At 37.5% G+C, this 27,257-nt stretch overlaps 1 protein-coding gene across 1 annotated transcript in view; it reads left to right on the top strand.

Annotated features, from left to right (window-relative positions):
- The window catches only part of LOC124711575 (cubilin-like), a gene marked incomplete in the record, with an annotated part of 644,865 nt that overhangs the window by 20,360 nt on the left and 597,248 nt on the right, over window positions 1-27,257 (top strand). Inside the window, 3 exon segments of the mRNA XM_047241722.1 lie at window positions 12,693-12,877; window positions 16,125-16,287; window positions 20,933-21,123. Of these exon segments, the coding sequence (XP_047097678.1) occupies window positions 12,693-12,877; window positions 16,125-16,287; window positions 20,933-21,123 (539 nt within the window).

Raw genomic sequence — 27,257 nt, 5'->3', positions numbered from 1 at the left:
ACACATTACGACCCTCTTCAACTGTAGGCAGTCTCTGTCAGTCAACAGATGAGGTCCGCCTGTACACTTTTGTGCTATACCTGTCCCTTCACATTTCCATTTCACCATCACATCAGGAACAGTGGACCTAGGGATGTTTAGGAGTGTGGAAATCTGGCATATAGATGTATGACACAAGTGACACTCAATCACCTGACCACGTTCGAAGTCTGTGAGTTCCACAGAGCACCCAGTTCTGCTCTCGCATGATGTCTAATGACTATTTAGGTCACTGACATGGAGTACCTGGCAGTAAGTGGCAGCAGAATGCACCTGATATGAAAAATGTATGTTTTTGGGGGTGTCTGGATACTTTTGATCACATAGTGTATACAAACAGAAATATTTTAATCTGTCAGGAAGCATTCTCAGCAATGGAGATGTAGTACATATTGAAAGATTCTGCTTGTTTTTGACACCTTTCCAAAGGCTCAGCATTAAGATTCCAGTGACCATATTTGTAATACATTCAATTTAAAACAAAATCCTGTGGCTTCATGGTTAATACTCATGAATATATTCTACAGTCTGTTTAATTAAAAAATTGTGATATATTATCCCATTTTTTAAAAATACTTTCAGTGTCAATCGTGTTGGTCTGCAGACTTCTTTTGTATTGTGCTAATGATTACATCAGGAAGGCATCCACTCTTGTTTTCATCAAACACTGATTCCCAGTTCAGTGTTACACGACAATCATAGAAGTTATCTTACTTTTTTAAAGGTATTTGCCTTTGCTTCTCCCTTTGGACGAGCAGTGCTCAACAGTGACTCTTTCAACCAGTAAGAAATCAGGTGCTACTCACTCACCACTGCTGTCACTTCTGAGAAGCACATCACACATAAACTCAACCAAACATTACTAGCAAAATAATTGAAAAACTGACTTCAAGGGTCTTGTGAGTAGTTCACTTGTACTAAACAACCGTCTCTCACACAGCTGTCAGGCAACACTTCACAAACTTCACTACTGGAAATAGAGCACTATGGAATATCTGATAATGCAGTTTATTAATTTTTTTCGTTTCAAAAAATCTGCGTCTTCTTTTGATGACCTGTAGCATCAGATTTCAAACTCAGTGTAAAGACACTGGCTTGGCAATTTTATTGAATTTTAAGAGAGCAACATCAAAAACAAATTGTTTACTGTAGTCTTAGTACATTTTCTTTCCCTTTACCATTTTATTGCCATCATACCGACTTTTTAGAGCTGCTCTTGTTCTTGCAATTGTATATTCTTATGTGCCACAGTATCATTTCACTGTAAAGTGAAAGTGTTTTTGCCTATTTTATGTTTTACTGTATGTGTGAATTGTTTCTGAGATGGAAAAGACACACCAGTCAGGCATTTCTCTGAATGAGGTTAGAGAGCCACTTAAAAGCCATGTCCATTTTGCTCATTTTTTGAGATGTAGTTCACTGTAATGTTTAAAAATCTTGTGCTCCATGCATTACATTCTGTGAGGAGATCAACGCCATCGTTAGCTACATATTTTTGATTTTTATGTTACTGTGTAGCTATTGTGTTAATCCATAATGTGAAGGGGTATTCGATGAGGAATGGAGAATTACGTATAAATGTTACAAAAGATGTAAATGATGAATGTTATAATAATAAGAATAACATTAATAAAGGTTACTGAGGAACTTAATATTTCCCATTTACATCATAATGGGTCATCATGATTCAAGTTTATGTGATCATAAATCATACTGATAGTGAACACTTCAACACTATCTTATAGACTGGCCTACAATATTAATTACAGCTTTTGTATGAACATGATGACAACTGCTAGATTGTAGTTACATTTGCCAAAGAATTCATGTGAAGAGTAGAGGTCACTGTAGAAGCACTTCCATAGGTTATGTTTAAATACAGATGTACTATTCTTTACTCATGTAAAGGACCAACTGGAAATTTTAATACTAGCATACACCCTTCAGTGCCGATGGTAGTTACCCTAGTCCACAGTGGATATCTCCTTTCATTGTCATCCTATAAACCTTGTTCACTCTACCTCATACACATTTCTTTTATATTTATTTTGTATTGAAATGAAACCAGAGTATATTTCTTTTGTATTAAGAGGAGTTGTTTGCACCAAATCACATGAGAGAATATGTATATTGTGATTCTGTTGTTACAATTGCTAGTTGTTTGAAAAGGCTGTTTACTCTATGATGTACACCATAAATGAGTCTCACATTTTTATTTTACTTTGGAATTTTTTTTTCAAAATTGTAGTGTTCGCCCATAACATTATCATCATAGCACACAGAATGAAAATAGCCAAAGTTGATTCTGAGTAGCATTATCTCCAGGATGGGATTTCTTGTGGAAAATGTTGTTACTGATAATTGTATCTGTCTAGGGAATGCAGTGTTTTTAATTCAGCTTACTGTCTATGTGAACACCTGAAGTATGGAGTAGTTTGGTGTATTTGTTAGTTGCTATACATAATTGTTACATTACATTTTTATTGGTCCTTTTGATCATTTGTTGTACAAGATATACAATATGATATTGGACAAGTGATTGTGATTTACAATACATGTTTTTAAATCATACAAGAATATTTACATTGATTTAGGCTTAATATTATCACAACTGAAGGCTCAGACTCAATACATTATATTTAACTTTGGAAATAAATTTTTATGTTTTGCGATATTCATCTATACTATAATAACATTTTTGCAATAAATATTTATGGGCAGCAGTTTTAAATTTTGAAGTGTCTTTTATTTTAATGTTTGTAGGTAGCTTACTGTATAGTCTGTTTCCTGTTTGCAGTGGTCCATTCTGTTTTAGTGGTGTGTGTTCATGTTTAACATGTATGTCCTGCTTTCTCCTTGTGTTATACAGGTGGATACTCTGGTTGGTTGACACAAGATTGTTGCTATTTTCTAAGATTTTACTTACAAATATGATTACTTGTAAAATGTACAGACATGGTAGTGGAAGGATACGTAGTTTCTTGAATAAGGGTTTGCATGAGCTTCTTGATGCAGCATTTTCTAGGGCTCTTACAATTCTCTTTTGGCATATAAAACAACTTTTGCTAGCAGATGCGTTTCCCCAGAAGATTATGCCATATTGCAGTAAGGATTCTGCCTGGGTGAAGTATACATCTTTTAGTGTTTCTTTCTATGTGCAATCAGAAAGAATTTTGATAGTATAGAAAATGGTATTTAATTTATTTGTCGTGTATTTTGTGTGTTGGACCCATCTTAGATCTTCTTGGATCCATATCCCAAGAAATTTTGTAGAGCTTACATTTTCGATGGTTCTGGTAAACAACTCTATGTCTGGTGCTAGTGGGCATTTATTTTGCACTGTGTGTATATGTATTGTAACTTTTTTCTGTGTTTATTACTAAGTTGTTTCCAGAAAACCAGTCTGTAATGTGGGTGGTACAATTTTTAATGACATTGTAATTCTGTCAGAGACAGCAAAGGACTTGGAAGAGCAGTTGAACGGAATGGATGGTGTCTTGAAGGGAGGATATAAGATGAACATCAACAAAAGCAAAACGAGGATAATGGAATGTAGTCGAGTTAAGTCGGGTGATGCTGAGGGTATTAGATTAGGAAATGAGACACTTAAAGTAGTAAAGGAGTTTTGCTATTTGGGGAGCAAAATAACTGATGATGGTCGAAGTAGAGAGGATATAAAATGCAGACTGGCAATGGCAAGGAAAGCGTTTCTGAAGGAGATAAATTTGTTAACATCGAGCATAGATTTAAGTGTCAGGAAGTTATTTCTGAAAGTATTTGTATGGAGTGTAGCCATGTATGGAAGTGAAACATGGACGGTAAATAGTTTGGACAAGAAGAGAATAGAAGCTTTTGAAATGTGGTGCTACAGAAGAATGCTGAAGATTAGATGGGTAGATCACATAACTAATGAGAAAGTATTGAATAGGATTGGGGAGAAGAGAAGTTTGTGGCACAACTTGACCAGAAGAAGGGATCGGTTGGTAGGACATGTTCTGAGGCATCAAGGGATCACCAATTTAGTATTGGAGGGCAGCGTGGAGGGTAAAAATCATAGGGGGAGACCAAGAGATGAATACACTAAGCAGATTCAGAAGGATGTAGGTTGCAGTAGGTACTGGGAGATGAAGAAGCTTGCACAGGATAGAGTAGCATGGAGAGCTGCATCAAACCAGTCTCAGGACTGAAGACCACAACAACAACATGTTGAGTATTTGAGAAATAATTATTTTTTTCTATGAAACTGATTAGTCTTTTATAATAGATTTTTTTCAATTATTTTGGAAAAACCAGATAATAGTAAGATTGGCCTGTAGTTTGATACTTCTGTTTTTATCCATTTCTTGAACGGGAGTTTTACTTTTGCTATCTTTAATTTTTCTGGGAACACCTCTTCTGATAGAGACCAGTTACAGATGTTGACAAGTGGCCTGGCTATGAGGGGAGCACATTTCTTCAAGATTTAGTCAGGGATATTGTCAGTACCAAAAGAGAATTTGGGCTTCAGTTCTTTGATTATATTAAGTATTTCCTTTTCATTGGTGGGGTATAGAAAAATAGATTTGTTATTTATAGTACATCTGGATTGATTTATTGGAGTACACTGTAAATTTTGACTTACAAGATGTTCAGCTATCTGTGTAAAGTAGGAATTAAATTTATTTGCAATTTTTGTAGGTTCAGTTATCACATTTGAGTTCTCCATTAGGCAGTTAATGGTATGGAAGTCTATCTGTTCTGCTGCAGTTTCTTTCCTGACAATATTCCATACGGCTTTCATCTTATTGGTGGAATTTTGTATGTATGTGTCATTTGCCATTATTTTTGCTTGTTTGACAACATTTTTGAATATCTTTTTATAGGTTTTGTAATAAGAGTCAAATTCTGCTGATGTGAGTTGTTTGGACAATCTGTGCAGTAATCTTTTTTTGTTTGAAGATACTAAAATCCCAGGAATAATCCATTTATATTTTGTTTTCCTTGTGTACGTTTTCCTCTGGGTTGGAGGGAAGCACAGTTCAAAATAGTAGGAAAAATTGTTAATAAAGTTCTTATGTTTTCCATCTGTGTGTTCACAGTTATAAATCTCTTCCCAGCTTTCTTTGCTCAATAATGGAGAAAAGATTCATATTTTCATTACTGTAGTTTCTACCGGTGGTTGTTAGGCAGGATTTAAGCTGTCGCTCGGTTTTCATACTAGTTTTTGAGCTGTGTGATCCCCAAAGCCTGTGTTTAGCGTTTCTATTGTATACTTCATTTCTACATTTACAAATATCTGATCATTCGTGGTACGTGAAGTCTTTGTGATATGAGTTGCTGTTTCTATGGTGGATTTCATGTTAAAAGTTTGCAAGAGATTCAGTAATTCATTATTTTCTTTGGTGTCCTTTGCAAAGTCAATATTAAAATCACCACACGGAATAACTCTTCTGTTTCTTTGTGTTAGTCTGTTAAGTGAATATTCCAAACTTTTTAGGAGAGTATTTATGTCACCAGTTGGAGATCTGTATAAGCAAATAACAGCTACTTTAATGTCTACTATCTCAATTCCTGATAGCTCTACATCTTTTTCCTTCAGCACTTCAACAGGAAATTTTATATTTACAAAGTTTATATTATTTCTTATGAATATACAACTACCGTATTTACTCGAATCTAAGCCGCACTCGAATCTAAGCCGCACCTGAAAAATGAGAATCGAAATCAAGGGAAAAAAATTTTCCCGAATCTAAGCCGCACCTGAAATTTGAGACACAAAATTCAAGGGGAGAGAAAAGTTTTAGGCCGCACCTCCAAATCGAAACAAAGTCGGTCCATTGTAATATGAGACACAATTTAGGTCGAATGAATGATGATACAGTTACAGTAGTTTGGTTCGAATCGTAAGCTTAGCAGTTAAGCTTTACCAGGTAGCCATTGCTATGCGTCAGGTGCTCCATCCGTATTTATACGGGTGCCCTTCCTTTTTCACATGCTTCGTCTGTTTTGAATTGATTGCTTATTTTTCTTTGATCTGATAAGTGCCGTTCTCTTTGTTATAGGTGTTTATGTCACTCTAAGCTGAAAATGCGTTACTGTACTGTGTCATGCATTGTTTGTCGCATTCTGATAATGAGAGATCACAACCTGTTGCCGCTCGCGGCATGGCTTTCTCTCGTGTGCACTACTGCCGCTTACAATTAAAAAAAGAGAGAGAGCAATTGTCTCATTAGTGAAACAATGGCAAGAGTGTGCTATTTGTTGTTACTTACACTGGTGCTTTCTTTCATAATGATCAACAAGAACCAAATAATAGACTGCGTATGATAGAAGATGTTCTGAACGAGACTTTAGCGAAAATTTTTCTCCGTTTGAAAATCTTTGCAGATGCCTCTTTAGTACATTACATTCTGCACAGAAATTAGAATTATCTTAAATTTAAAAATCCAGTCAATTGCCGTGCTTCATTTGTGACTGTATCACTATTAGGCATAAGAATAATACGAATATAAACATGACATGATATGTATATTCTTCCGCGTTTGCTATTGTCTCACTCTAGTTTCGTAGTTTATTAGGCACACAGGATTTAAATGAGATAGCAACAAACACAAAACAACACATGTCAAAATATTCAAAATATTCATATTATTTTTATGGTGAAGAGAATACTGCATGTGATTCACAATTCATAAAAGTTCCTATTAGCAACTATCTCTTCTCACAGGTAGGAAAAAATTCAGAACGTAGAGTTGGCCATATTGACAAACATCCCAAACAGTCTTGCCAGTCGGATTTTCGTAGTACATTGAAATGCTGCTACATTCGAAGATGAACTATAAGGAATTTGTATTTACTTCGTTGGATAATGTATGAAAATGCAGCGGTCGAAACTCTGGGTGGAGAAAAAAGCTCACCTTCCACCTTTTTTTTAAAATTTTTTTACTGACGCAGAGGTTTTGGCGCCAGTATTTATCTTTGTGCCTGCAAAGCATACCTGGGTAGCGCTACATATATTCAACGGCAGAGGTTAATTGTGGCGGCACCTACCAACATTTTTCAGAACTTCCGCTTGCTTTGCATTCGATTCTAAGCCGCAGGTCATTTTTTGGATTACATAAACAGGGAAAAAAGTGCGGCTTAGATTCGAGTAAATACGGTACCACCATGTTTAAGAATTTTTCTACAGAAATAACCACCTAGCACAAAGTTAGGTAGGGGCACAATATGTCACTTGTCCTCATCAAGCCAATGTTCTGTAAGACACAATAATGGGGTACTTTTTAATTCATTTTCTAACAGGATCTGGATTTTACTTGTTTTAGTAGTTAGTGATTGCACATTTTGGTGAAAAAGAACCAACTTCGTATTTTTGTGTTTCACATGTGAGTTTTTATTTTGGGTCCCCACAGAGGAGGTCTGGATTTCATCTGATACTTCATTTCTGGTATTTTTTGAATTTTCTTTCCATGGAGATGTTTTACAATGGGCATTTAACATTTCTCTGGAATGTACTTGCATGCATGTATTTTCACCCCTATTACCGCTTATCAGTTTCCCTTGTTCATTATAATCTGACGAACATCTATGAACATCTTACTAAATATTCTAGAGCCTTGTCTGTTAAGATGCAGTCCATCTTTACCAAGACACTTGTCATTAAAAAATTTGTTTGGATCAATGAATATTACACCCAGTTTATTACATTCCTCTTTAATATTGTCGTTTATTCTGTGTATGTATCTGTCACTTACCGACCTTCTGTACACAATGCCACTGATTATAATTCTCGAGATGTTGTAGACGTTTCTGACAGTTCTTATTAGATTTCTTGTGTTGTTGATGATTTCTTCTTCACTGCTGTTTCATAGACAGTTCACTCCAACGTGAATAAATACACCTTTGGGATTTCTATCACATATCTTAGTAGGGCTTGCTGCTGATTTTAGGGCATTGCTAAAATGGTTTTGTAACTGCTTACTCCTGATTCCAGGGCAAACGTCTATTTTATAGTTTGGAACTACGATGTTTTTTTAACATGGAGTCGCCTATTATTAAAAACTCATTATCATTTGCAGTACTCAGAGGACGTTTCGTTTCATTTTTGGCTTTTGTATCACTTGTCCACTTATATTTGTTTTTGTTTTTTGTATCTAAAGCATTTTCTGCTTAATGGCAATTGAGTCATTTTGATCATGTGTATCACTCCGCGAGTGCGAGGATTTGGGCCTATTTTCTTCTATGACTTCAGTTGTTTTACCACTAAGAGGGCACCTCTTCATTTTTGTCATTTTTAGCATTTGTCCACTTATATTTATTTTTGTTTTTTTGTGTCTAAATAAGTTTGTACTGTGATTGGAACTGAGTCATTTTGTTCATATGTATCACTCTGCAGGTGCGAGGATTTGGTCCTATTTTCTTCTAACTCTTCAGTTTTTTTACAAACACAATCTTTTGTCTTTTCAGCACATTATTTTCTTCCTGAAGCAATGACAATTCTGCTTTTAATGAGTTTATATAGTTTTGCAGGATATGAATAATTTCATCTTTTGTACGTACGGCAGAAGTCAATCTCAACTGTTCATCACTTAAACACTCAAAGCATGTACACTGTATATCCTCAAACACTCAAAGCATGTACACTGTATATCCTCACTTACAAAATTTAGACACACTTTGGCGCATTTCTAATGTGGCCAGAAGTTACACGCTTTGCACCGAATTCCTTTTGCTACTCGTTTATTACACTTCTTACATGAAGAACTACTTAATTTTGACTGCTTCTGGAGCTTTGTGGCACTACACAATCCTACTGTCGCCATATTTCTTACCGTCTTAATATCATGTGGATTATTGTGATTTGTGCAGAACTGAATGAAACTAGTATTATTTGCAGTTATGAAGAATGAGTAAACAGTGAAGCACACTGTACCATCTTAGAGTATGTGATCCGCATCACACTTTAAGTCAATAATGGAATACTGTATGTCACTATGCTTGCAGAAAAGACAAAGAACTATAAACCCATCGCCCTCCTCGCCATAATTTCAAGATACTCACTAAAATTAACTTAAAGTGCATACAAAATACCCATTCAATCAGGTAAAGGATTTTGCAAGTAGATATAGGAAAACTGATCATTAGCAAACTGTGAATACAATTGTAGTACATTTTGTGATAGGAATGAATTTTCATTTTGTCAACAATTCATAAATTTTAAGAATGCTTGTGACACAGATTGCATGTGAACAGTCCATGAGAAATAAAGCATTTATTCAACTTATGTTAGTATCTAAAGAATATACAGGGTGTAACAAAAAGGTACGACCAGACTTTTAGGACACATAACTCACACGTAGAAGAAGGCAGTATGTAGTGTGGTCTTGTGTATGGAAACACAGTATTTCTCTGTTATAAGTAATTCTTTACAATTATTCATTGTCAGTTAACTGTGGGAAGGAACAGATGAACTTGTTTCTTGCATGAGAAGCTCAAAATGTCTACCTGGTTACATGATGTTTTAGGTTCCGTTTCACCAAAGGTAAACCCAAGTCATTACTTATGCTGATATGTGACCCATGTGGATGTAAATGTCAATGACGTTGCATTACTTACAGATAGCATCAAGTATTTAAGTGATTACTGTGGATTTGGTGGGAACATTGCAGTTTGCTGATGTTAATCACAACTTGATTTCTACTAAAGTTTAATTGCTGTATAACTTAAAATACAGTATTGGTCTTGCTGTACACTGTTTGTACTTGGAGAGGTTACCAGAATGAAGATGACAAACTGGAGGACATTTCAAGCAATTTATCTTAGGAAGCATGGGATGCTTCAATCTGCTACTTGCAGTTAGGGGAAGTGTGGGTGGACAAATACTCTATAACTGGGGGACACAATTCCTCACACATTTGATGACAACCTTATTGCCACTCTTAAGATAAATAGCTGCAGCAAGTAATATTGTGTATAGTAATATTGTGTACAAGCATTATAAGCAGCTAATTTTTGTGTGTGGTTGCATGCATGACTCATTTAACAATGTGTGAACCCATAGTTTAGTGCAACTGTGCTTTACATGGATGAGGCATCATTTACATGGGACCAGATAGTAAATTTTCACAATCAAACTGTATGGGCTGATTTGAAGTCTCGTGCTGCTGTTAAGGTGCATCACCATCAAAAACTTTATTTATACACAGTATTTCAGAAGTGATGCACAACATTCAGGGATATTCCAGGAATGATCATTCGAAACAAAATAGTCAAGTAAACATGCCTCTAAAATACATACCTTAACAGCTATGAGCAATTCTTGATCTTTGATTCTGTCAAACAAATCTCTTCTACTGCAAGCTCTTTGCTTTCCATATTTTGGGAAGTGGTAGTATGGATCAGAATGAGGAAAAAAGTCTAGTAAACATTCACTCTAAATAGCATACCTTAAGAGCTATGAGCCCTTGTTCATCTTTGCTACTTTGAAACACAACTCTACTGGAGAAGAAATGCTCATAACAGTTAAGGTATGCATTTTAGATCCCATGTTTACCAGACATTTTTTCTTGTTTCGGTCCATACTACCACTTTACAAAATATGGAAAGCAAAGAGCGTGCAGTAGAAGATTTTTGTTTCACAGAATCAAAGATCGAGAAATGCTCATGGCTCTCAAGGTATGTGTTTTAGAGCCCATGTTTACTTAACATTTTTGTTTTGAATGATCATTCTTATCATATCTCTGAATATTGATCATCACTTCTGAAATGCCCTGTATGTTTTGGCTTTCATTTTTTGTAACATGACCTCATATTCTTTTGCTACTCAATTTCACCGCATTAATTAATATTGCTTTCGTAGAGAGTGATATATCTGATTTCCTCAAGTGTGGCTTTATATATGAGATAAGTGTATATTCCACAGAATGTAGCTTCTCATCATTTCAGTGTTAATGCCCTTTGGTTTTAAAATAACAATTTCTGAGACATGTGAATAAGAGGAGATGCACAAATTTCCTGAGCTTCACTTTCTTCAAACCGAAACCAAATGTTTTTTTTTTTTTTTTAATTTATTATGAGTGTTTGAAAGCTCTTGTGTCCAAACTGTGGTGCAAGATGTAGAGAATCTTTTTGCCTTATACTGTGGTAGACTGCAAAACAGAACTATACATATTACTCCAGCGGTACATAAGAAAATCTGGGATTCAGTGACATGGGAGTTGATGCATATATCAATGCTAATGGAGGCCATTTTAAACATTTAATGTAAAAAAAAGAGAGAGAGAGAGAGAGTCATGTGGTGGGTTTGGTATGTTCTCTCTCCTTGTGTTTCCCACAATTAATGTTCTACTGAGAGTCGTAGAAAATGAGCTGTAATGTGGAAATGAAGTTTCTCTGGATGCATCTCCATATAACATACTTCTTTTATGTGTCAGAAATGAGCTCTGAAGTTTGACCGTGCCTTTCTTGTTATTTGCAGACTATTTCAGTGCAACAGTTTACATTAAGCTTAATGAGGGTAGTGAGGAATTGAAGATTGAAAGAGGAGTCAGGCAAGGGGATCGAGATTGAACTGCTTGCCTCTGTTCCACACAAATTTCAACAACAAATGGAGGAAATCACACAGCAAGGATACTAAGAAAGAAATATAATAAGATGAAACATAAATAATACATGTTAACAGTGACAGCATAGAAGCAGTGTCTAAGACATTTGAAGACAGTGCCAATAAAAATTATAATAGAAGAGCAAATATACTGTGGAGTACTTTTGGTATACTAAATAGCGTTTTTTTTTAAAAAAAAAACATAATTTACAATCAGTGTAATTACCAATTTCAACATGGGGCAGTGAGACAATAATGAAGACCATTAATAAATGGAAGGATTTCTCAGTAAGCAATGGAGAGATACGTTTGGAGAACTACTAGAATGGACAGAAAAAAAAAAAAAAAACCAAATGGGCAAACGGCAGATTGGACTGGAGGACATAATTATGAGTGTGATAAAAATTATGTGGATGTGGTTGGGACAAGTTGTCAAGTGAATGGATGATATATGGACCAAGAAAGTTGTCCATGGGACAGGAAAAGGTCCAAATGACAATATAATGGGAGATGGGTTGGTGACAAATAGAAGACACACAGGAGCAGCATGGATGCAGATAGCTGAAGACCATAATGCGTGGGAAAATCTAGAGAAGGCCTTTGCCATCAGTGGATGACGAATGTCTGATGATTATTATGCTGACATTATATTTAAGAAATAACACAGGCCCAGTAACAGATCTCATAGGTTTCTGTGATGGATTATGCCCCATTGAGAAGCCACCATATCTTGTGAATTGCTGTTCAGCACCAAAAACAATCTCCTGCTATTTACCTTTGAGGTATAATATTAACAATTAACCTTCTGATACCAAGACTCTGTATTGGCGGCCTTTCTCTTAAGAGTCTTTGGTGATCAACATAAGATATGTTTGACAGGCCCCAAAGACACTAGTTGACTGTAAGATTACTAAGCATGTTTAACAAATGTTTGGATATTGTTTGCCACCAAATTATATAATATATTTCCAGTTGCTTAACATTTTATTCTTACTGATTCATATGTTTGTGCATTTGAACTTACTTTATGAAGATAACTTTTCATGTTACTGTGAAACCTTCCATTTTCCAGAGTGTGGTGGAATTATTATAGCACAATCGCATGGCAGTCTGCAGTCTCCGGGCTCACCAGGAAACTACCCACAGAACAGAGACTGTGCCTGGATTATCAGGGCTCCTCGGAGTAAACGAATCCAGTTTCATTTCTTCTCACTTCGAATGGAGAATCACACCACCTGCTCTTTCGATTTTCTCAGGGTACTGTTTTAAATTAATTGTTGTTATTAGAATTATGATAAAGGGAACACCTCCGTGAAATATGTATAGTGGACACAGTAAACATTCCAATTCACTGTGTAGTTGAGATATTAAGTCATTGCTAGGCACATAAACAAGGCTGAGAATGTTTCTGATCTTTCATATGAATCTTCCTTTTGAGCTAACAGAAAACACACACAAACACACATGTACACCTATACAACTGTGTTGTCCTAGCCAACTACAATGTGCCATCAGTACAGTTCAGCTAGTATGAGGGATTTTTCTCAACCCAATAGAGTTGCAGTGATGGCTGGTATATTGTAGCCATGCAGGTATATGTGTGTTAATGTATGTATATTTTCTTACCTTTGAAGAAGGATTTATCAGTAAGCTCAGCAATATGTTGAATCTAATTTATGTGCTTCTAAACAGCTCAATGCCTCAACTGTGTGGTTGTTACCTTTACTCCCTCAGTTTCTTATATTTTAAAATTATCTATTTCTTTTACTATGAGAGTAGCATACGCACACACACACACACACACACACACACACACACACACACACACACACAATGTATTATTAGAATAATGAATTGCTTCTTTTGTCTATCTGTATTTATGTGTACATTGTAATTGGATAGATAAAGCTACTAATCCCTGAGCGGCAGCAGAGGAAAACATTTATAATGGTTAAGTCGATGTGCAAGCTTTTGGAGCCAGTGGCTCCTTCTTTTAGCAGAACGTTTGAAGGGGATGGAAGAGGGATGAAGGAAAAGGATTGGTGAGGTTTAAGAAACAGGGAGAGTTTGAGAAAGTCGCCCAGAACCCCGGATCAGGGGAGACTTACCAGATTACTGGACAGTATGAGAAAGAAAGACAGGTCATTGGGGACAGCACTGGACAAGTTTTGAAAACCTGAGAGCTTAAAGTGGGAGATAGGGTGATTAGCAAGACAGAGATTATTGACAAAACATCCTGCTAGAATTTATAACAGGGGAAAGCTAAGTGCATTTTTCATGTAGAGGTGGAGGGTTGGAAAAGTAGACAAGTCAGAAAATAAAATATGTAGGAAACGAAAGGAGTAGTTACTGAGAAGAATAACTGAGACCAAAGAATTTAAGGTAAATTAAGGCCTGGTGGGTGATGAGAAACAAGGGCATGTTGTAATGCCAGTTCCCACCTGCAGAGTTCTGAGAAAGTGTTGTAGACCATGTTATGAAAAGGGGTATTGCGTATTGGTAGTATATACTATGTCTATGTCTATTCAGCCTGCTGGTGACTTGGTGGTAATCATACCATTATGAAAGGCTGGATGTTTACATAAAAGATGGTACATTACATGTCATTTTACAGGTGGCTCTCCCTTTGATAGTGTATATGTTGTCAGTTATAGGCCTGGATAAGTGTTGGTAGGAGGGTACATATGGCAGGTCTTGCAGTGGGTACGGTTACAGGGGTAGGAATCATAGGGTAGGGAAATGGGTGCAGAAGGAGCGTAGGGTCTGACCAGAATGTTTTGGAGATTGAGGAAGAGAGGACCACCCAATAGCTATTCTAGATGTGGTGGGCAAAATGTTGGACAGAATGGATCTCATTAAAGGACAGGATTTCCAGCATAATACTGAGTGACAAATGTTCTAACTTGGTTTTTGAAGGGATCATCAGAACAAGGGTTGAATATGATGGCCTGAGAAATCTGCTTTTTTACTGGGATTGTGGGCTGAGAATGGTGGTGTATTGCTCTAAAGAGCCTCAAATGCCAAGTCTGTATGGGAGAGAACATTTGACATGGAAAGGACAACAACTGTCACACTGTAAGTAATATTGTTTGTTAGTATGTTTAACGCGAACAGAAGGGTGTAGCTGAGCCTTACTGAGGAAGAGGTCAGCATCAGGAAAAGTATCATGGTATTCAGAATAGGAAATCTGTAGTTTAATTGAGAGACTGTATTTAAAGATTCCAAAAATTTTCCATTGCAATGATTCCCACAACCAAGAGTTGTAGCTAAGTCAGTAAGTATATCCACCAGTGCGATTTCAGAGGTACTTAGCAACCAATGGGCACATAAAGATGAATGACAGTGTTGCTAGCTTTCAAATGAATCCTCCTGTAGAGTTACCACATATACACATACACCCTTGCCACTACGCAATTCCGAGGGACTACATTTGGCTAGCTCTGCAACTTATCTGCGGTCAGAGACTGTGGTGGGTGAACTGAGGGAAGAAAATGGGCATGCAACTCAAGGGAGGGTGGCGAGGGGGGGGGGGGGTGGAAGCTGACTGTTGGGATGGAGTGATAGGAGATGCCCAGGATATATATGAAGGGGCATGGAAACTTACTTTGTCAAAGTTGCGTACAGCACATGGTGATGTATTGGACTGAACTGGAATGGGCAGATAAAACAGAGGAGGAGGGAGACTGTTGATAGAAGGGTATGGGTGAGTGAAGCTGGGGTAATGGGGGCAGGGGTGAATGTGAGTGCAGAGCAGGGGCAAGTGGAGATTAAGGCCATCCTTTGATCATGTGGCAACAGCCTTGCCGCAGTGGGTACACCGATTCCTGTCAGGTCACCGAAGTTAACTGCTGTTGGGTGTGGCTGGCATTTGGATGGGTGACCATCCAGGCCGCAATGCCCTGTTGCCATTTTTCGGGGTGTACTCATCCTCGTGCTGCTAATTGAGGAGCTACTCGACCAAGTAATAGCGGCTCCAGTCAAAGAAAACCATCATAGTGACCGGAAGCGCAGTGTGCTGACCACACGCCCCTCCTATCCACATCTTCAGCTGAGGATGACACAGTGGTTGGATGGTCCACTGAAGATGGAGTGCCTTTTTTTTTTTTTTTTTAAAAAAATCACATAATCCTCCTGGCATTAATATGTGAGAGCTGTGGATTGTAATTCATGTAATATAATATTTTTCTTTTGCCCTACCCTTGTTATATTGTTTTAATGGTATTAAGTAAAATGTTCTAGTGGCATTGTCAATAGTAATTGGTAACTTAGATTCTGATCCTGAGTTGCTGATGTAAAGAGACATGCAGATGTATTTTACGTCATGAAATATAAACAAAACACTTCATTGGGTTAGTGTATGTACCTGTGATGTGAATGTGAAATGGAAGCTATTCAAGCCCTGAAATTTATACCTCTCATATTATGCACTCATTTAATTTTCTTTCTACATAGTATAAAATGTGACAATTTTGGAGAATTTTAAATTGAGTTCTTTTGCCTTTAGTTCTATGATGGACTTTCTGAACGTGATCCAATATTTGCTGAATTCTGCAATTCATCAGAACCAGAGCCTCTAATGTCACCAGGAAGCACTGTTATGATTCACTTTCATTCAGACAATGAAAGCAGCGACACAGGTTTCCAGATTGCATACTCCACAGTTCCAGGTATGTATCTACTTACATACATATTTTACAATACTGTAATCACCATGCATCTATGAGGGTGAATCAGTGAAAACCTTTATTAAAGTGTATGACAGTTTATTACATACATAATTTCTTATAGTTATATTTCCAACCTGATTGCCATAAACTACACTCCTGGAAATGGAAAAAAGAACACATTGACACCGGTGTGTCAGACCCACCATACTTGCTCTGGACACTGCGAGAGGGCTGTACAAGCAATGATCACACGCACGGCACAGCGGACACACCAGGAACCGCGGTGTTGGTCGTCGAATGGCGCTAGCTGCGCAGCATTTGTGCACCGCCGCCGTCAGTGTCAGCCAGTTTGCCGTGGCATACGGAGCTCCGTCGCAGTCTTTAACACTGGTAGCATGCCGCGACAGCGTAGACGTGAACCGTATGTGCAGTTGACGGACTTTGAACGAGGGCGTATAGTGGGCATGCGGGAGGCCGGGTGGACGTACCGCCGAATTGCTCAACACGTGGGGCGTGAGGTCTCCACAGTACATCGATGTTGTCGCCAGTGGTCGGCGGAAGGTGCACGTGCCCGTCGACCTGGGACCGGACCGCAGCGATGCACGGATGCACGCCAAGACCGTAGGATCCTACGCAGTGCCGTAGGGGACCGCACCGCCACTTCCCAGCAAATTAGGGACACTGTTGCTCCTGGGGTATTGGCGAGGACCATTCGCAACCGTCTCCATGAAGCTGGGCTACGGTCCCGCACACCGTTAGGCCGTCTTCCGCTCACGCCCCAACATCGTGCAGCCCACCTCCAGTGGTGTCGCGACAGGCGTGAATGGAGGGACGAATTGAGACGTGTCGTCTTCAGCGATGAGAGTCGCTTCTGCCTTGGTGCCAATGATGGTCGTATGCGTGTTTGGCGCCGTGCAGGTGAGCGCCACAATCAGGACTGCATACGACCGAGGCACACAGGGCCAACACCCGGCATCATGGTGTGGGGAGCGATCTCCTACACTGGCCGTACACCACTGGTGATCGTCGAGGGGACACTGAATAGTGCACGGTACATCCAAACCGTCATCGAACCCATCGTTCTACCATTCCTAGACCGGCAAGGGAACTTGCTGTTCCAACAGGACAATGCACGTCCGCATGTATCCCATGCCACCCAACGTGCTCTAGAAGGTGTAAGTCAACTACCCTGGCCAGCAAGATCTCCGGATCTGTCCCCCATTGAGCATGTTTGGGACTGGATGAAGCTTCGTCTAACGCGGTCTGCACGTCCAGCACGAACGCTGGTCCAACTGAGGCGCCAGGTGGAAATGGCATGGCAAGCCGTTCCACAGGACTACATCCAGCATCTCTACGATTGTCTCCATGGGAGAATAGCAGCCTGCATTGCTGCGAAAGGTGGATATACACTGTACTAGTGCCGACATTGTGCATGCTCTGTTGCCTGTGTCTATGTGCCTGTGGTTCTGTCAGTGTGATCATGTGATGTATCTGACCCCAGGAATGTGTCAATAAAGTTTCCCCTTCCTGGGACAATGAATTCACAGTGTTCTTATTTCAATTTCCAGGAGTGTATTTTAGAATCAGCTAATGCTAGACAAAAATCTAAAACCTCATTAAAAGTGTAAACACTTGTCTCCTCAAACAATAGTTGTAAATTTTCACAAAATTAAACTTATTGAATTAATGATATTAGACCCGTGTCTTCTTACCAAAAGCAAAGCTTTGGAGACAAGAGCAGCAGTTGTATGGAAGGCATACAGTTACTGTATAAATACTTCTCTCATGCCTCAAAATTTTTATGCTAATCAGTTCAAATAATATGAGTTTATAACACAATTTCTGTATTTTCATTCAAAAATGTTATGATTATTAAAAAAAAGTTGTGACAAGTCAAAATATACATTATAAACATGAAGCAATTGATTCAAAACGCATTAATAATTAACCATAATTAAAATGTCATCAACTATTTGTGCCCACTTATGCCACATTTGATATTTTAAAGTTAATAAGAAAGGTACTGCTTTAAAAAACTATTGCCCTTTGAGTTATATTAGGTATACTCCATTCATCATAAGAATAAACCTTATGTAAACATTATGCTGTGTATTCTTCCACGTTTGTTAGAACTTCATTTGATTTCATTTCACGTGGAGTGGAAGCCAAGCTGTCTTGAGTACAGACAAGTACAATATTGAGGATATGTTTTATGCAGTGCAGGGAATTAGATTAGGAAATGAGACATTTGAAGTACTAGATGAGTTTTGCTATTTGGCCAGCAAAATAACTGATGATGGCCAAAGTAGAAAGAATATAAAATTTTAGACTGGCAACGCAAGAAAAGCGTTTCTGAAGAGGAGGAATTTGTTAACATCAAATATAGATTTAAGTGTTAGGAAGTCTTTTCTGAAGGTATTTCTCTGGTGTGTAGCCATATATGGAAGTGAAACATGGACAGTAGACAGTTTAGACAAACAGAGAATAGAATCTTTTGAAATGTGGTGCTACGGAAGAATGCTGAAGATTAGGTGGGCCAATCATGTAACAAACGAGGAGGTACTGGTTAGAATTGGGGAAACAAGGCATTTGTGGCATCTTTATTGTATTTAGTATTGGAGGGAAGTGTGGGTGGTATAATGATAGAGGGAGACCGGGAGGTGAATAAGGTAAGCAGCTTAGAGAACAGTTTCCTTTAAGACCAAATGAGGAAGCTGGTGCAGCAGAGAAAACATGAATCAAAAATCTGTTTATCAATTTTTTATGCAAAAAGTAAAATCTTTGATGAGAAACTAAGTTGAGAGTTTTGTAGCTTTGCTTCATATAAATAAAACTCCCCCCCCCCCCCCCCTCCCCAAGGCACTTCTGATGACTTTAAATTTGCGTTGTACAATCCAGTTGGAGCAACCAGCACCTCCTGTTATGTTGTGCGATGTGATAGAGATATATGTTGGTGTCATATCACTGTCAACCTAATATGAACCAGTTAATGCACGTCAGCCCCTTTTGGATGCACTTCAAAAATGTGGGTTGCTTCTGCTTCACATCGCAAGTTGCAATGCCCATCATATCATATCACCTCAATAAGAACTGAGCCTTATATTAAATGGGTGCAGTTTATTTCCTCTTAGTAGCTAAATAATTGCTTGACTACTTTCACATTTTTCAAACAAAACAGTTATACCCAGTTTATGGTGCATTACTACATGAAAGAGGCCTGTCCTTTTCCTTCTGTACATAAATGACCCAGATCTAAGCACTGACTTTCAAATAAATACCTAGTTTGCAGATGCCAGTAGCATCTTTCTTATAGGAAAACCCCATGAAAACTATAAGAAAATATAAATAAAGTTACAGACCAGCTAAATGACTGGTTTGAAGTAAGCAAACTAATAATAAATACTTTAAAAATAACTTTTATAAGCATCTGTTTGAAAGGAGAAAGGAGGCAGAGAGCAGGAGGGAAGGTAGGGGAAGGCTGTTTGGTAACTGAGAGGAGAGGCAGCAGGTGTATGGGACAGGAATGTGGCAATGGAACTGGTAAGATTGTTCTGGGCTCAGGCAGGAGGATTTGTGTGTAGCCACACTGTAGCAAGTTGCTGTGCTCCCACCAAAAAAATTTCTGCTCTTCTTGACCAGCATCTCCAATCAATTGCCCACAGCCTAGCCACTTTTCCTAAAGGCATTAGCCTCTTCCTTCACAGATTCTCAAACATCCCCTTCACATTACTGCTGCTAGTCACTGTTGATGCCACCTCCTTTTACATGGAAGTACCTCATTCCCATGGCTTTGCTGTTACCAAAAACTACTTATCCCATTGTCCTTCCGACTATAAACCAGCCATCTCATTCCTTATACATCTAACTAACGACATACTTGAACATAAATATGTTTCCTTCGAAAGGAAGATTTACAAACAGATCCACAGAAAGGCCTTGGTTACCTGCATGTCTCCCTTTTGTGCAAACTTGTTCAAAGGAAAGTTTCCTAATCACCTAAAATTCCAAGCCCCTTGTGTTGTTCACATTCATTTATGGTATGTTCATACTGTAAGCTCAGGGCTTGTCCTTATTCCTCAACATCTCTCCACTTTATATGCCTCCCACCCCCTGAGTCCAATGTACACATTCTTGGATGTGGGTCTCCACCCAGCTGATAGCTCCATCCAAACATCACTCTGCAACAAGCTGATTAACCATCAACATTACCTGGTTTTTAATAGCTGCCATGTCTACTATGCCAAAAAGAAAATCCTATGTGGTCTTCTCACCTGTGGATGACACATTTGCAATGAGGAGAAGTCTCTTGCCCAGTATGCTGAAGGTCTTACTAAGGCCTTTACAAGCACACTCCATCTCCCAACTTTTTCCACAGACACATTTCCTGTGGCACATCCTCACAAATCCTCCTTTGACCAAACTGAAGATCCAGGTGCAGAGGAGCAACCCTATCATCACCCAAAATTATCCCAAACTTGAAGAACTGAATCCTTTGCCATGTCTTTGAGATTATCATTTAGTTATTGACCTTGCATCTAACAGTTTTTAAATTCCACCAGGACTGCCTGTTATAATATTACTTTCTGTGTTGCTTAATTATTTATTATTGCTATGCCTTCCTTATTTAATAATTGTTGCATTTAAGGGATGTCTGGTTGTGGTGGACTGTTTACGGATGCTGAGAAAACAATTACATCACCCAACTATCCACAGCAGTATCCTCGTAATATTGACTGTGAGTGGACAATACGTCTACCTCCAGGAGAAAGACTAAGCATTGAATTTACTGACTTTGAACTGGAAGATTCAAGAAGCTGTATATTTGACTTTGTGGAGGTAAATTTTCTATATGATGTATTTATTCATCCTGTGAATAATTTTTTGTATGAGGCATGCAATTGGTGATGTCCAAAAGGTATACGATAGTATCAGACAAGTAAGATGCGAAGATTGATGACATGAGGTGATGATAATTTAGAGTGCATGAAATTGACAAGTTTTTAAAATGTACGTTCAGTAATATCTATTAAAATATTGTAATTATGTGTCTCACTAACGATGTGCAGAACAATTAAGTACCAGGTTGGCACAATTAAAGATTTATTACAGATGACAATTTGCCACAGTCACACACACGCACACACACAATACACGTCCGCCATAGTTAGAGTTGGTATAAATACAAAAAACAAATTCACGGTAGTGCATATTTCATTTACAAATATCATTCATGCAATCAGTTTCATATTTCTTTGCACTCATGTGGACCAAAAATTCAGATGCAGTGTAAAAGCAGTGGACAATTAAGAAAGATTTCAGTTTCTTGTTAAACAAAGGGAGAGATGTCATGTTTTCTATTTCTGTGGGCAGGATGTTGTATTCATGTTCTGTCTTGTACCATTGTATGGAAATTCACATTATTGCTGAATTTAGCATTGTTATTTTTAACAAACCTAAATATTTCCAATATATAAAGGCGCATCAGGTAAAATAACTGGTTTTTTTAAAAGAGATCCACAGCTGTCTATTGGTTTTGATATGTGCATTACTTTTGTAAATCTCTTCTGTGCAAGGAGAATCATATTGGGATCAATTTTCTTGGTTTTTAAATGAAATTTTAGGAAACTGTTTTTTGTGTTGATCATCAGGTTATTTTTGTCAAACCAATCACACAGCTTGGCTGTTATTTCATTTATTGCCTCTTAGAGTTCAATATTGTTTCACTTACTGCCTCGTGAACTTCAAGATTGTTTCTGCTACTAAGGAGGATCCAATCATCTGCAGATAGTGTACTATTTGTGGCACTAATGTCCAATGGTAAGTTTTTTCTGTGTAGTAGGAACAGGATTGATCAAAGTATTGAAGCTTGGTGCACGCTTCATGTATATCTTCATAATCAGAGTATAATGTTCTGATGCATGTTTTATGGCTACTTTCTGTTTCCTGTTTTTAAGATATGTGCTGACCCACTTGATGCCATGGGACTATAATTTCTCTAATAAAATGTGATGTGTGACATCAAATACTTGTGACAAATGTGAGAAAATCCTAACTGCTTTTGGTCTTTTGTCAAGTGGGTCTAGAGTGGAGTGTATGTATTGTGCATGTATTCCTACATGCAATAATTGTGGACTGATTCTGCGTGAATCCATACGGAGTATCAGAGTGGATTTGATCCTTTTCCAGAAACTGCAATTAATCTTATATATAAGATCCTAAATGTTATATTTTTCAGTTGTGATCTACTTTTGTCACATTTGTGTGTGATTATTAGAATATTGTTTGTGTGTCAGAGATATTGTTTGCTTATTGAAAATTTTGAGAAAATTCATATCAGTGATACATAATTAAGAGCAGAAGACAATCCTAAATTGTATGTACAATATAAATTGATTTTCATCAAAGATATACATCTAATAATAAACCATATCTCTGACACATAAACCAATATTATAACAGTCAAGCACTAATATGACAAAATAAAAGTACATCATAATTGGTAAATAATGTTTAGGATCTTAGAACATAAGTAACAGTTATATACAAAATGAAAAAGATATGAATGCAATGTTTTTGATATATTTCCGGAAGTTTACAACACATTAGTAACAATATATAGGTCTGTTTTTTTCCCTATATTACTTTTCCTCATCTCTCTTAAAGACTGGAACAGCTTTCACCATGTACAATCAGAAAATGTACAGACAGTTGTAATTAAAGTGCAGCTGCTCACAGAGGTCCAGTGTTGGCTGTGAGTATTGTATGCCAGTGAAACTTGGTAGATATTGTAATGCGCTAATGTGGAACTGAGTTACCCTGGAAAAATATAGTTAAAACTCTGGCCATCAGTTGCAAATCTAGTATTGTGAATGCAAGACAAATGTACATAAAAGTTTCCGTGCTTAATGAACTAGGAATGGGCTGTGGGTAGAAAATGTCAAGCCAGTGTGAAAGGCATAACATTAATTTTATTATCAACCGCCACTTACACAAATTGTTGAGTATGAGCACCAGAGATGTCACTGAAATGCTGCAGGTAGAGACTGAATGTGTCCCTGATAAATGCATTCTTTTACTGTACCCTAGAGCCAAAAGTCACATGGATTCAAATTAGGTGATCTTGCAGGCCATGCATTTGGAAACCTCTGGAGATAACACATTTGTGGAAGGTTGCATTAAGCAGACCTTTCACTGGGTGAGCAACATGAGGTGTTGCCCCATCTTGCATGAAAGCAATGGTTTCCACAGAGTTGCGCTCTTCCAGAGCAGAAATCACATGTTGTAGAATGAGATCTCTATAATGTGCAGACATCATGGTACATTTGACAGGCTCTCTGGATGTCTTCTCTTAAAAGAAAAATGGACAGAGAATAGCAGTGCTTGTGAATCCAAATCACACAGCACACAGTCACATACGGGAAGTGCAGTTTTCTTCATATACAACATGCAGTTTAATAGTACCCCAAATTTGGCAGTTGTGTGTATTCATTGTATATTCCTGTAGTGTAAAACATGGCTTGTCACTCCATATAAAATTCCCCAACCACATATCATCAACTTCAATCCTTTCCAGAATCCAAGCAACAAATTCAAAAAAATGCTGCAGATCATGAAGTTCCAGGTGCTGCACTGTCTGGATCTTATACAGATATCAATGTAAAATTGGCCACAAAATTTTCTGTATTGTTGACCTTGGGATGGACAGTTCTCATGGCACTGCACTAGCACTAGAACTACCCGAAGCATGTGCATGGTCAATTACAGCAACAGCATCCGAGCTCACCAGTGTTTTGAATTTTATTATCATCTTCTTTAAACAACTTGATGACATCGGACCTCTCCTCAGACCTTCCAGTCAGTGATACTCTCTCAGTGCAGGACTGTAATTACTGCTGTTCACAATAGACAGTTTTACTAACCGTGCATGGTCTCTTCTTCTCGACAGTCATTCTATTCACTCTCATTATGGCTTGTCAAATGACAGCATGGATGTTAGACCATCATACAAGCAGTGCGCAACATTCGGCGGCCAAAATTGGAAATAAATTTTTTTTTTTTTTTTTTTTTTTTTTTTTTTTTTTTTTTTTTTTTTTTTTTTTTTTTTTTTTTTAGTGTAAATCGATTCCACATTAACGAATCAGAATATCTACCAAGTTTTGCTACCATGTGATAATGACAGCCCACACTCGCTCTACATGAGTAGCTGCATTTTAATTATAACCACCTGGTACCTGTCATCAAAGATGAATTTTACACATTAGAACTGTTTTACTGATGCAGTTCTTTATGACTCAGTCAGAGATATCATCAGTTACAGATAGTTTTTAGACTCTTTGTTCTGAATATAATTTCATCAGCAATAACATCCAAAAGAACATAGAAGTTATGTAATATTTTACTTCACTTTGCATACAACGTAAGGGTTTCTTTATGCCTTGTAGTAAGTTATTTACAAAACTTGCATAGTGATTATTAAATATATTGGGAACTTCTTGTTGCTCAGTGATTTTAGAGGTTTTAAATAAGAGTCGTGTTTTTGTATTCAGGAGGCAGTTGATTTGTTCCACATGTTGTTACGACAATCCATATTGCCTGTGCTTTGTCTTGAGATGTAGCAACATAATTGTCATTATCCATACTTTTGACATGCGCAATAACTTTCTTGTGGAGTTTGACATATTTCTAACATTGCCCTACCTCTCTTGTGGCAGGTGGGGGAACACATTGGAAGATTTGTTATTTGTAAAGTAATTTATGAAAAATCTTTTTGTGTCACAGTTGTTCACTCATGACTTCTTTTTAGAGGCTTTTAATGTAGTGTTTTTTAATTTAGGAGGGAAAGTAGTATGGGAGTAGTCAAGGAATGTATTTAACCCTCAACCAGGCATGCCATTTTTCATATCTGAGCAGGCATTGGGCATACTTTGTACACATGTAAAGATTTTCAAGGTAAACACTATACTCAAAATCACAGCTTAATGTTACTTTAATTAAATGAGGGTTAAATGGGCATACACTGTATCAGCTAAAGCCCTGTTTATTTAAAAAATAATGAAATGAACTTTCATTATCTTTCATTGTACCACTCTGTTGCCATGAACAAGTGTTACCCCACAGTAACAACCCACTCGAAGCATTAACACTAGGAGGACAGGCATTAATGAACCAAGTGGAAGGACGGCTACCAGTCAGTTTGACCAGTGATGTTTATCTTTTTTTCCGTTTAACTTTTTAAGTATGGTGTCTTTAAATGTTGCTAGTGTACTTTGCTCGCTCCACAGGTGTGTTATGCTTATATTTTTCTATAGAAACTATAATTAACTAATGAAGAAACAAGAACCGGAGTAAAGAATAAAGCATAAATACAATATTCACATAAATTAAATTATTTACTGAACTTACAAACACAAATAAACACATAATTATAAAATACCTTATTTTATCTCTATGACACGTTCCCAGTCGAAGCTGTTGGGATCTAATGCACAGATCCCAGCCAACTGCAAATTTCTTTACTAATTATCTGAAAGACAACTGCCTCATCATGGGATTGTGCTGCTAGCTTGTAATATTGGAGGACATTTTCATCCATGGATTGTATTTTTTCTCGCATAGCTCACTGTTTATTTTGCACGGTGGGGTGACAAAAGTCGTGGGATGCTTCCTAATATCACGTCGCACCTCCTTTTGTCCAGAGTAGTGCAGAAATTTGATGTGGCATGAAGTCATTGGAAGTCCCCTGCAGAAATATTGGGCTGTGCTGCTTATAAACGCGTACATAATTTTGAAAATGTTATCGCTGCAGGATGTTGTGCATGATCTCACTTATTGATTATGTCCCATAATGGGATTCATATCAAATGGGATTGATATGAGACGATCTGGACAGCCAAATATTTGCTCATCTACTACTTTAAGTGCCTCATTTCCTATTCTAATTCCCTCAGAATCACCTGATTTAATTCTACTACATTCCATTATCCTTGTTTTGCTTTTGTTGATGTTCATCTTATATCCTCTTTTCAAGACACTGTCCATTCCATTCAGCTGCTCTTCCAAGTCCTTTGCTGTCTCTGATAGAATTACAACATCATCGGCCTGCCTCAAAGTTTTTAGTTCTTCTTCCTGAACTTTAGATCATACTCCAATTTTTTCTTGTGTTTGCTTTACTGCTTGCTCAATATAGAGATTGAATAATTACCTCCCCTGTTGTGCCCATTGACTCTAATAACTGCCATCTGATTTCTGTACAAATTGTAAATAGCCTTTTGCTCCTTGTGTTTTATCCATGCCTCCTTTAGAATTTGAAAGAAAGTATTCCAGTCAACATTATCAAAAGCTTTTTATAAGCCCTTGTTATTAATTTTGTTAACACTAAGCTTGCACAATCAGGTAGGAATGTACATTACTTTAATAAAGTGTGGCTGTATATACTAAAATGACTGAATATGTTCTTTCTAGTACCATGTAATACTTGATCAGTTTTGTTGATTGTTTTTTTTCTCTCTCCTGGATATTGTGGGTAATAGATAGCACTTATATATTGTAGAGGTATTCTTGGTGGAAACACTTTTTACTTATGAAATAAAGATTATGCTTTATAAAAACCACATACCTAATTCACAGGTATGAGAGTTCATTTATTCTTTCAGTATATATGTAGATAGAGTTTGGATACTTGGTAACCCATTATTTCCATTAAATGTGTGTTAAGGTTCAGTTAGAAAATCAAATTCAGTTATTTTTCAAAGAACATTGATTCATATAAACGTTGGCTTTGTTGTCATGATTTTGAGCCCCTCTTACATAGTTTAGGTATTTTAATTTTTGAAATATTATGTGTACCAGTGCATGTGTTATCCAAATAAGAATCACAAGAGGGAGAGGGAGGAAGAGATGGGTAAGGGTTGGGGGAAGAGTAGTGTGGGAGAAAAGAATCAAAGTTATGTGTTTATTGTCAGTGTTGTGTT

Source organism: Schistocerca piceifrons, chromosome 8 (assembly GCF_021461385.2).
Source record: "Schistocerca piceifrons isolate TAMUIC-IGC-003096 chromosome 8, iqSchPice1.1, whole genome shotgun sequence".
Classification (NCBI taxonomy): domain Eukaryota; kingdom Metazoa; phylum Arthropoda; class Insecta; order Orthoptera; family Acrididae; genus Schistocerca; species Schistocerca piceifrons.
Note: the sequence above shows the minus strand (reverse complement) of the source record. Positions and strands in the feature narration are given on the sequence as shown.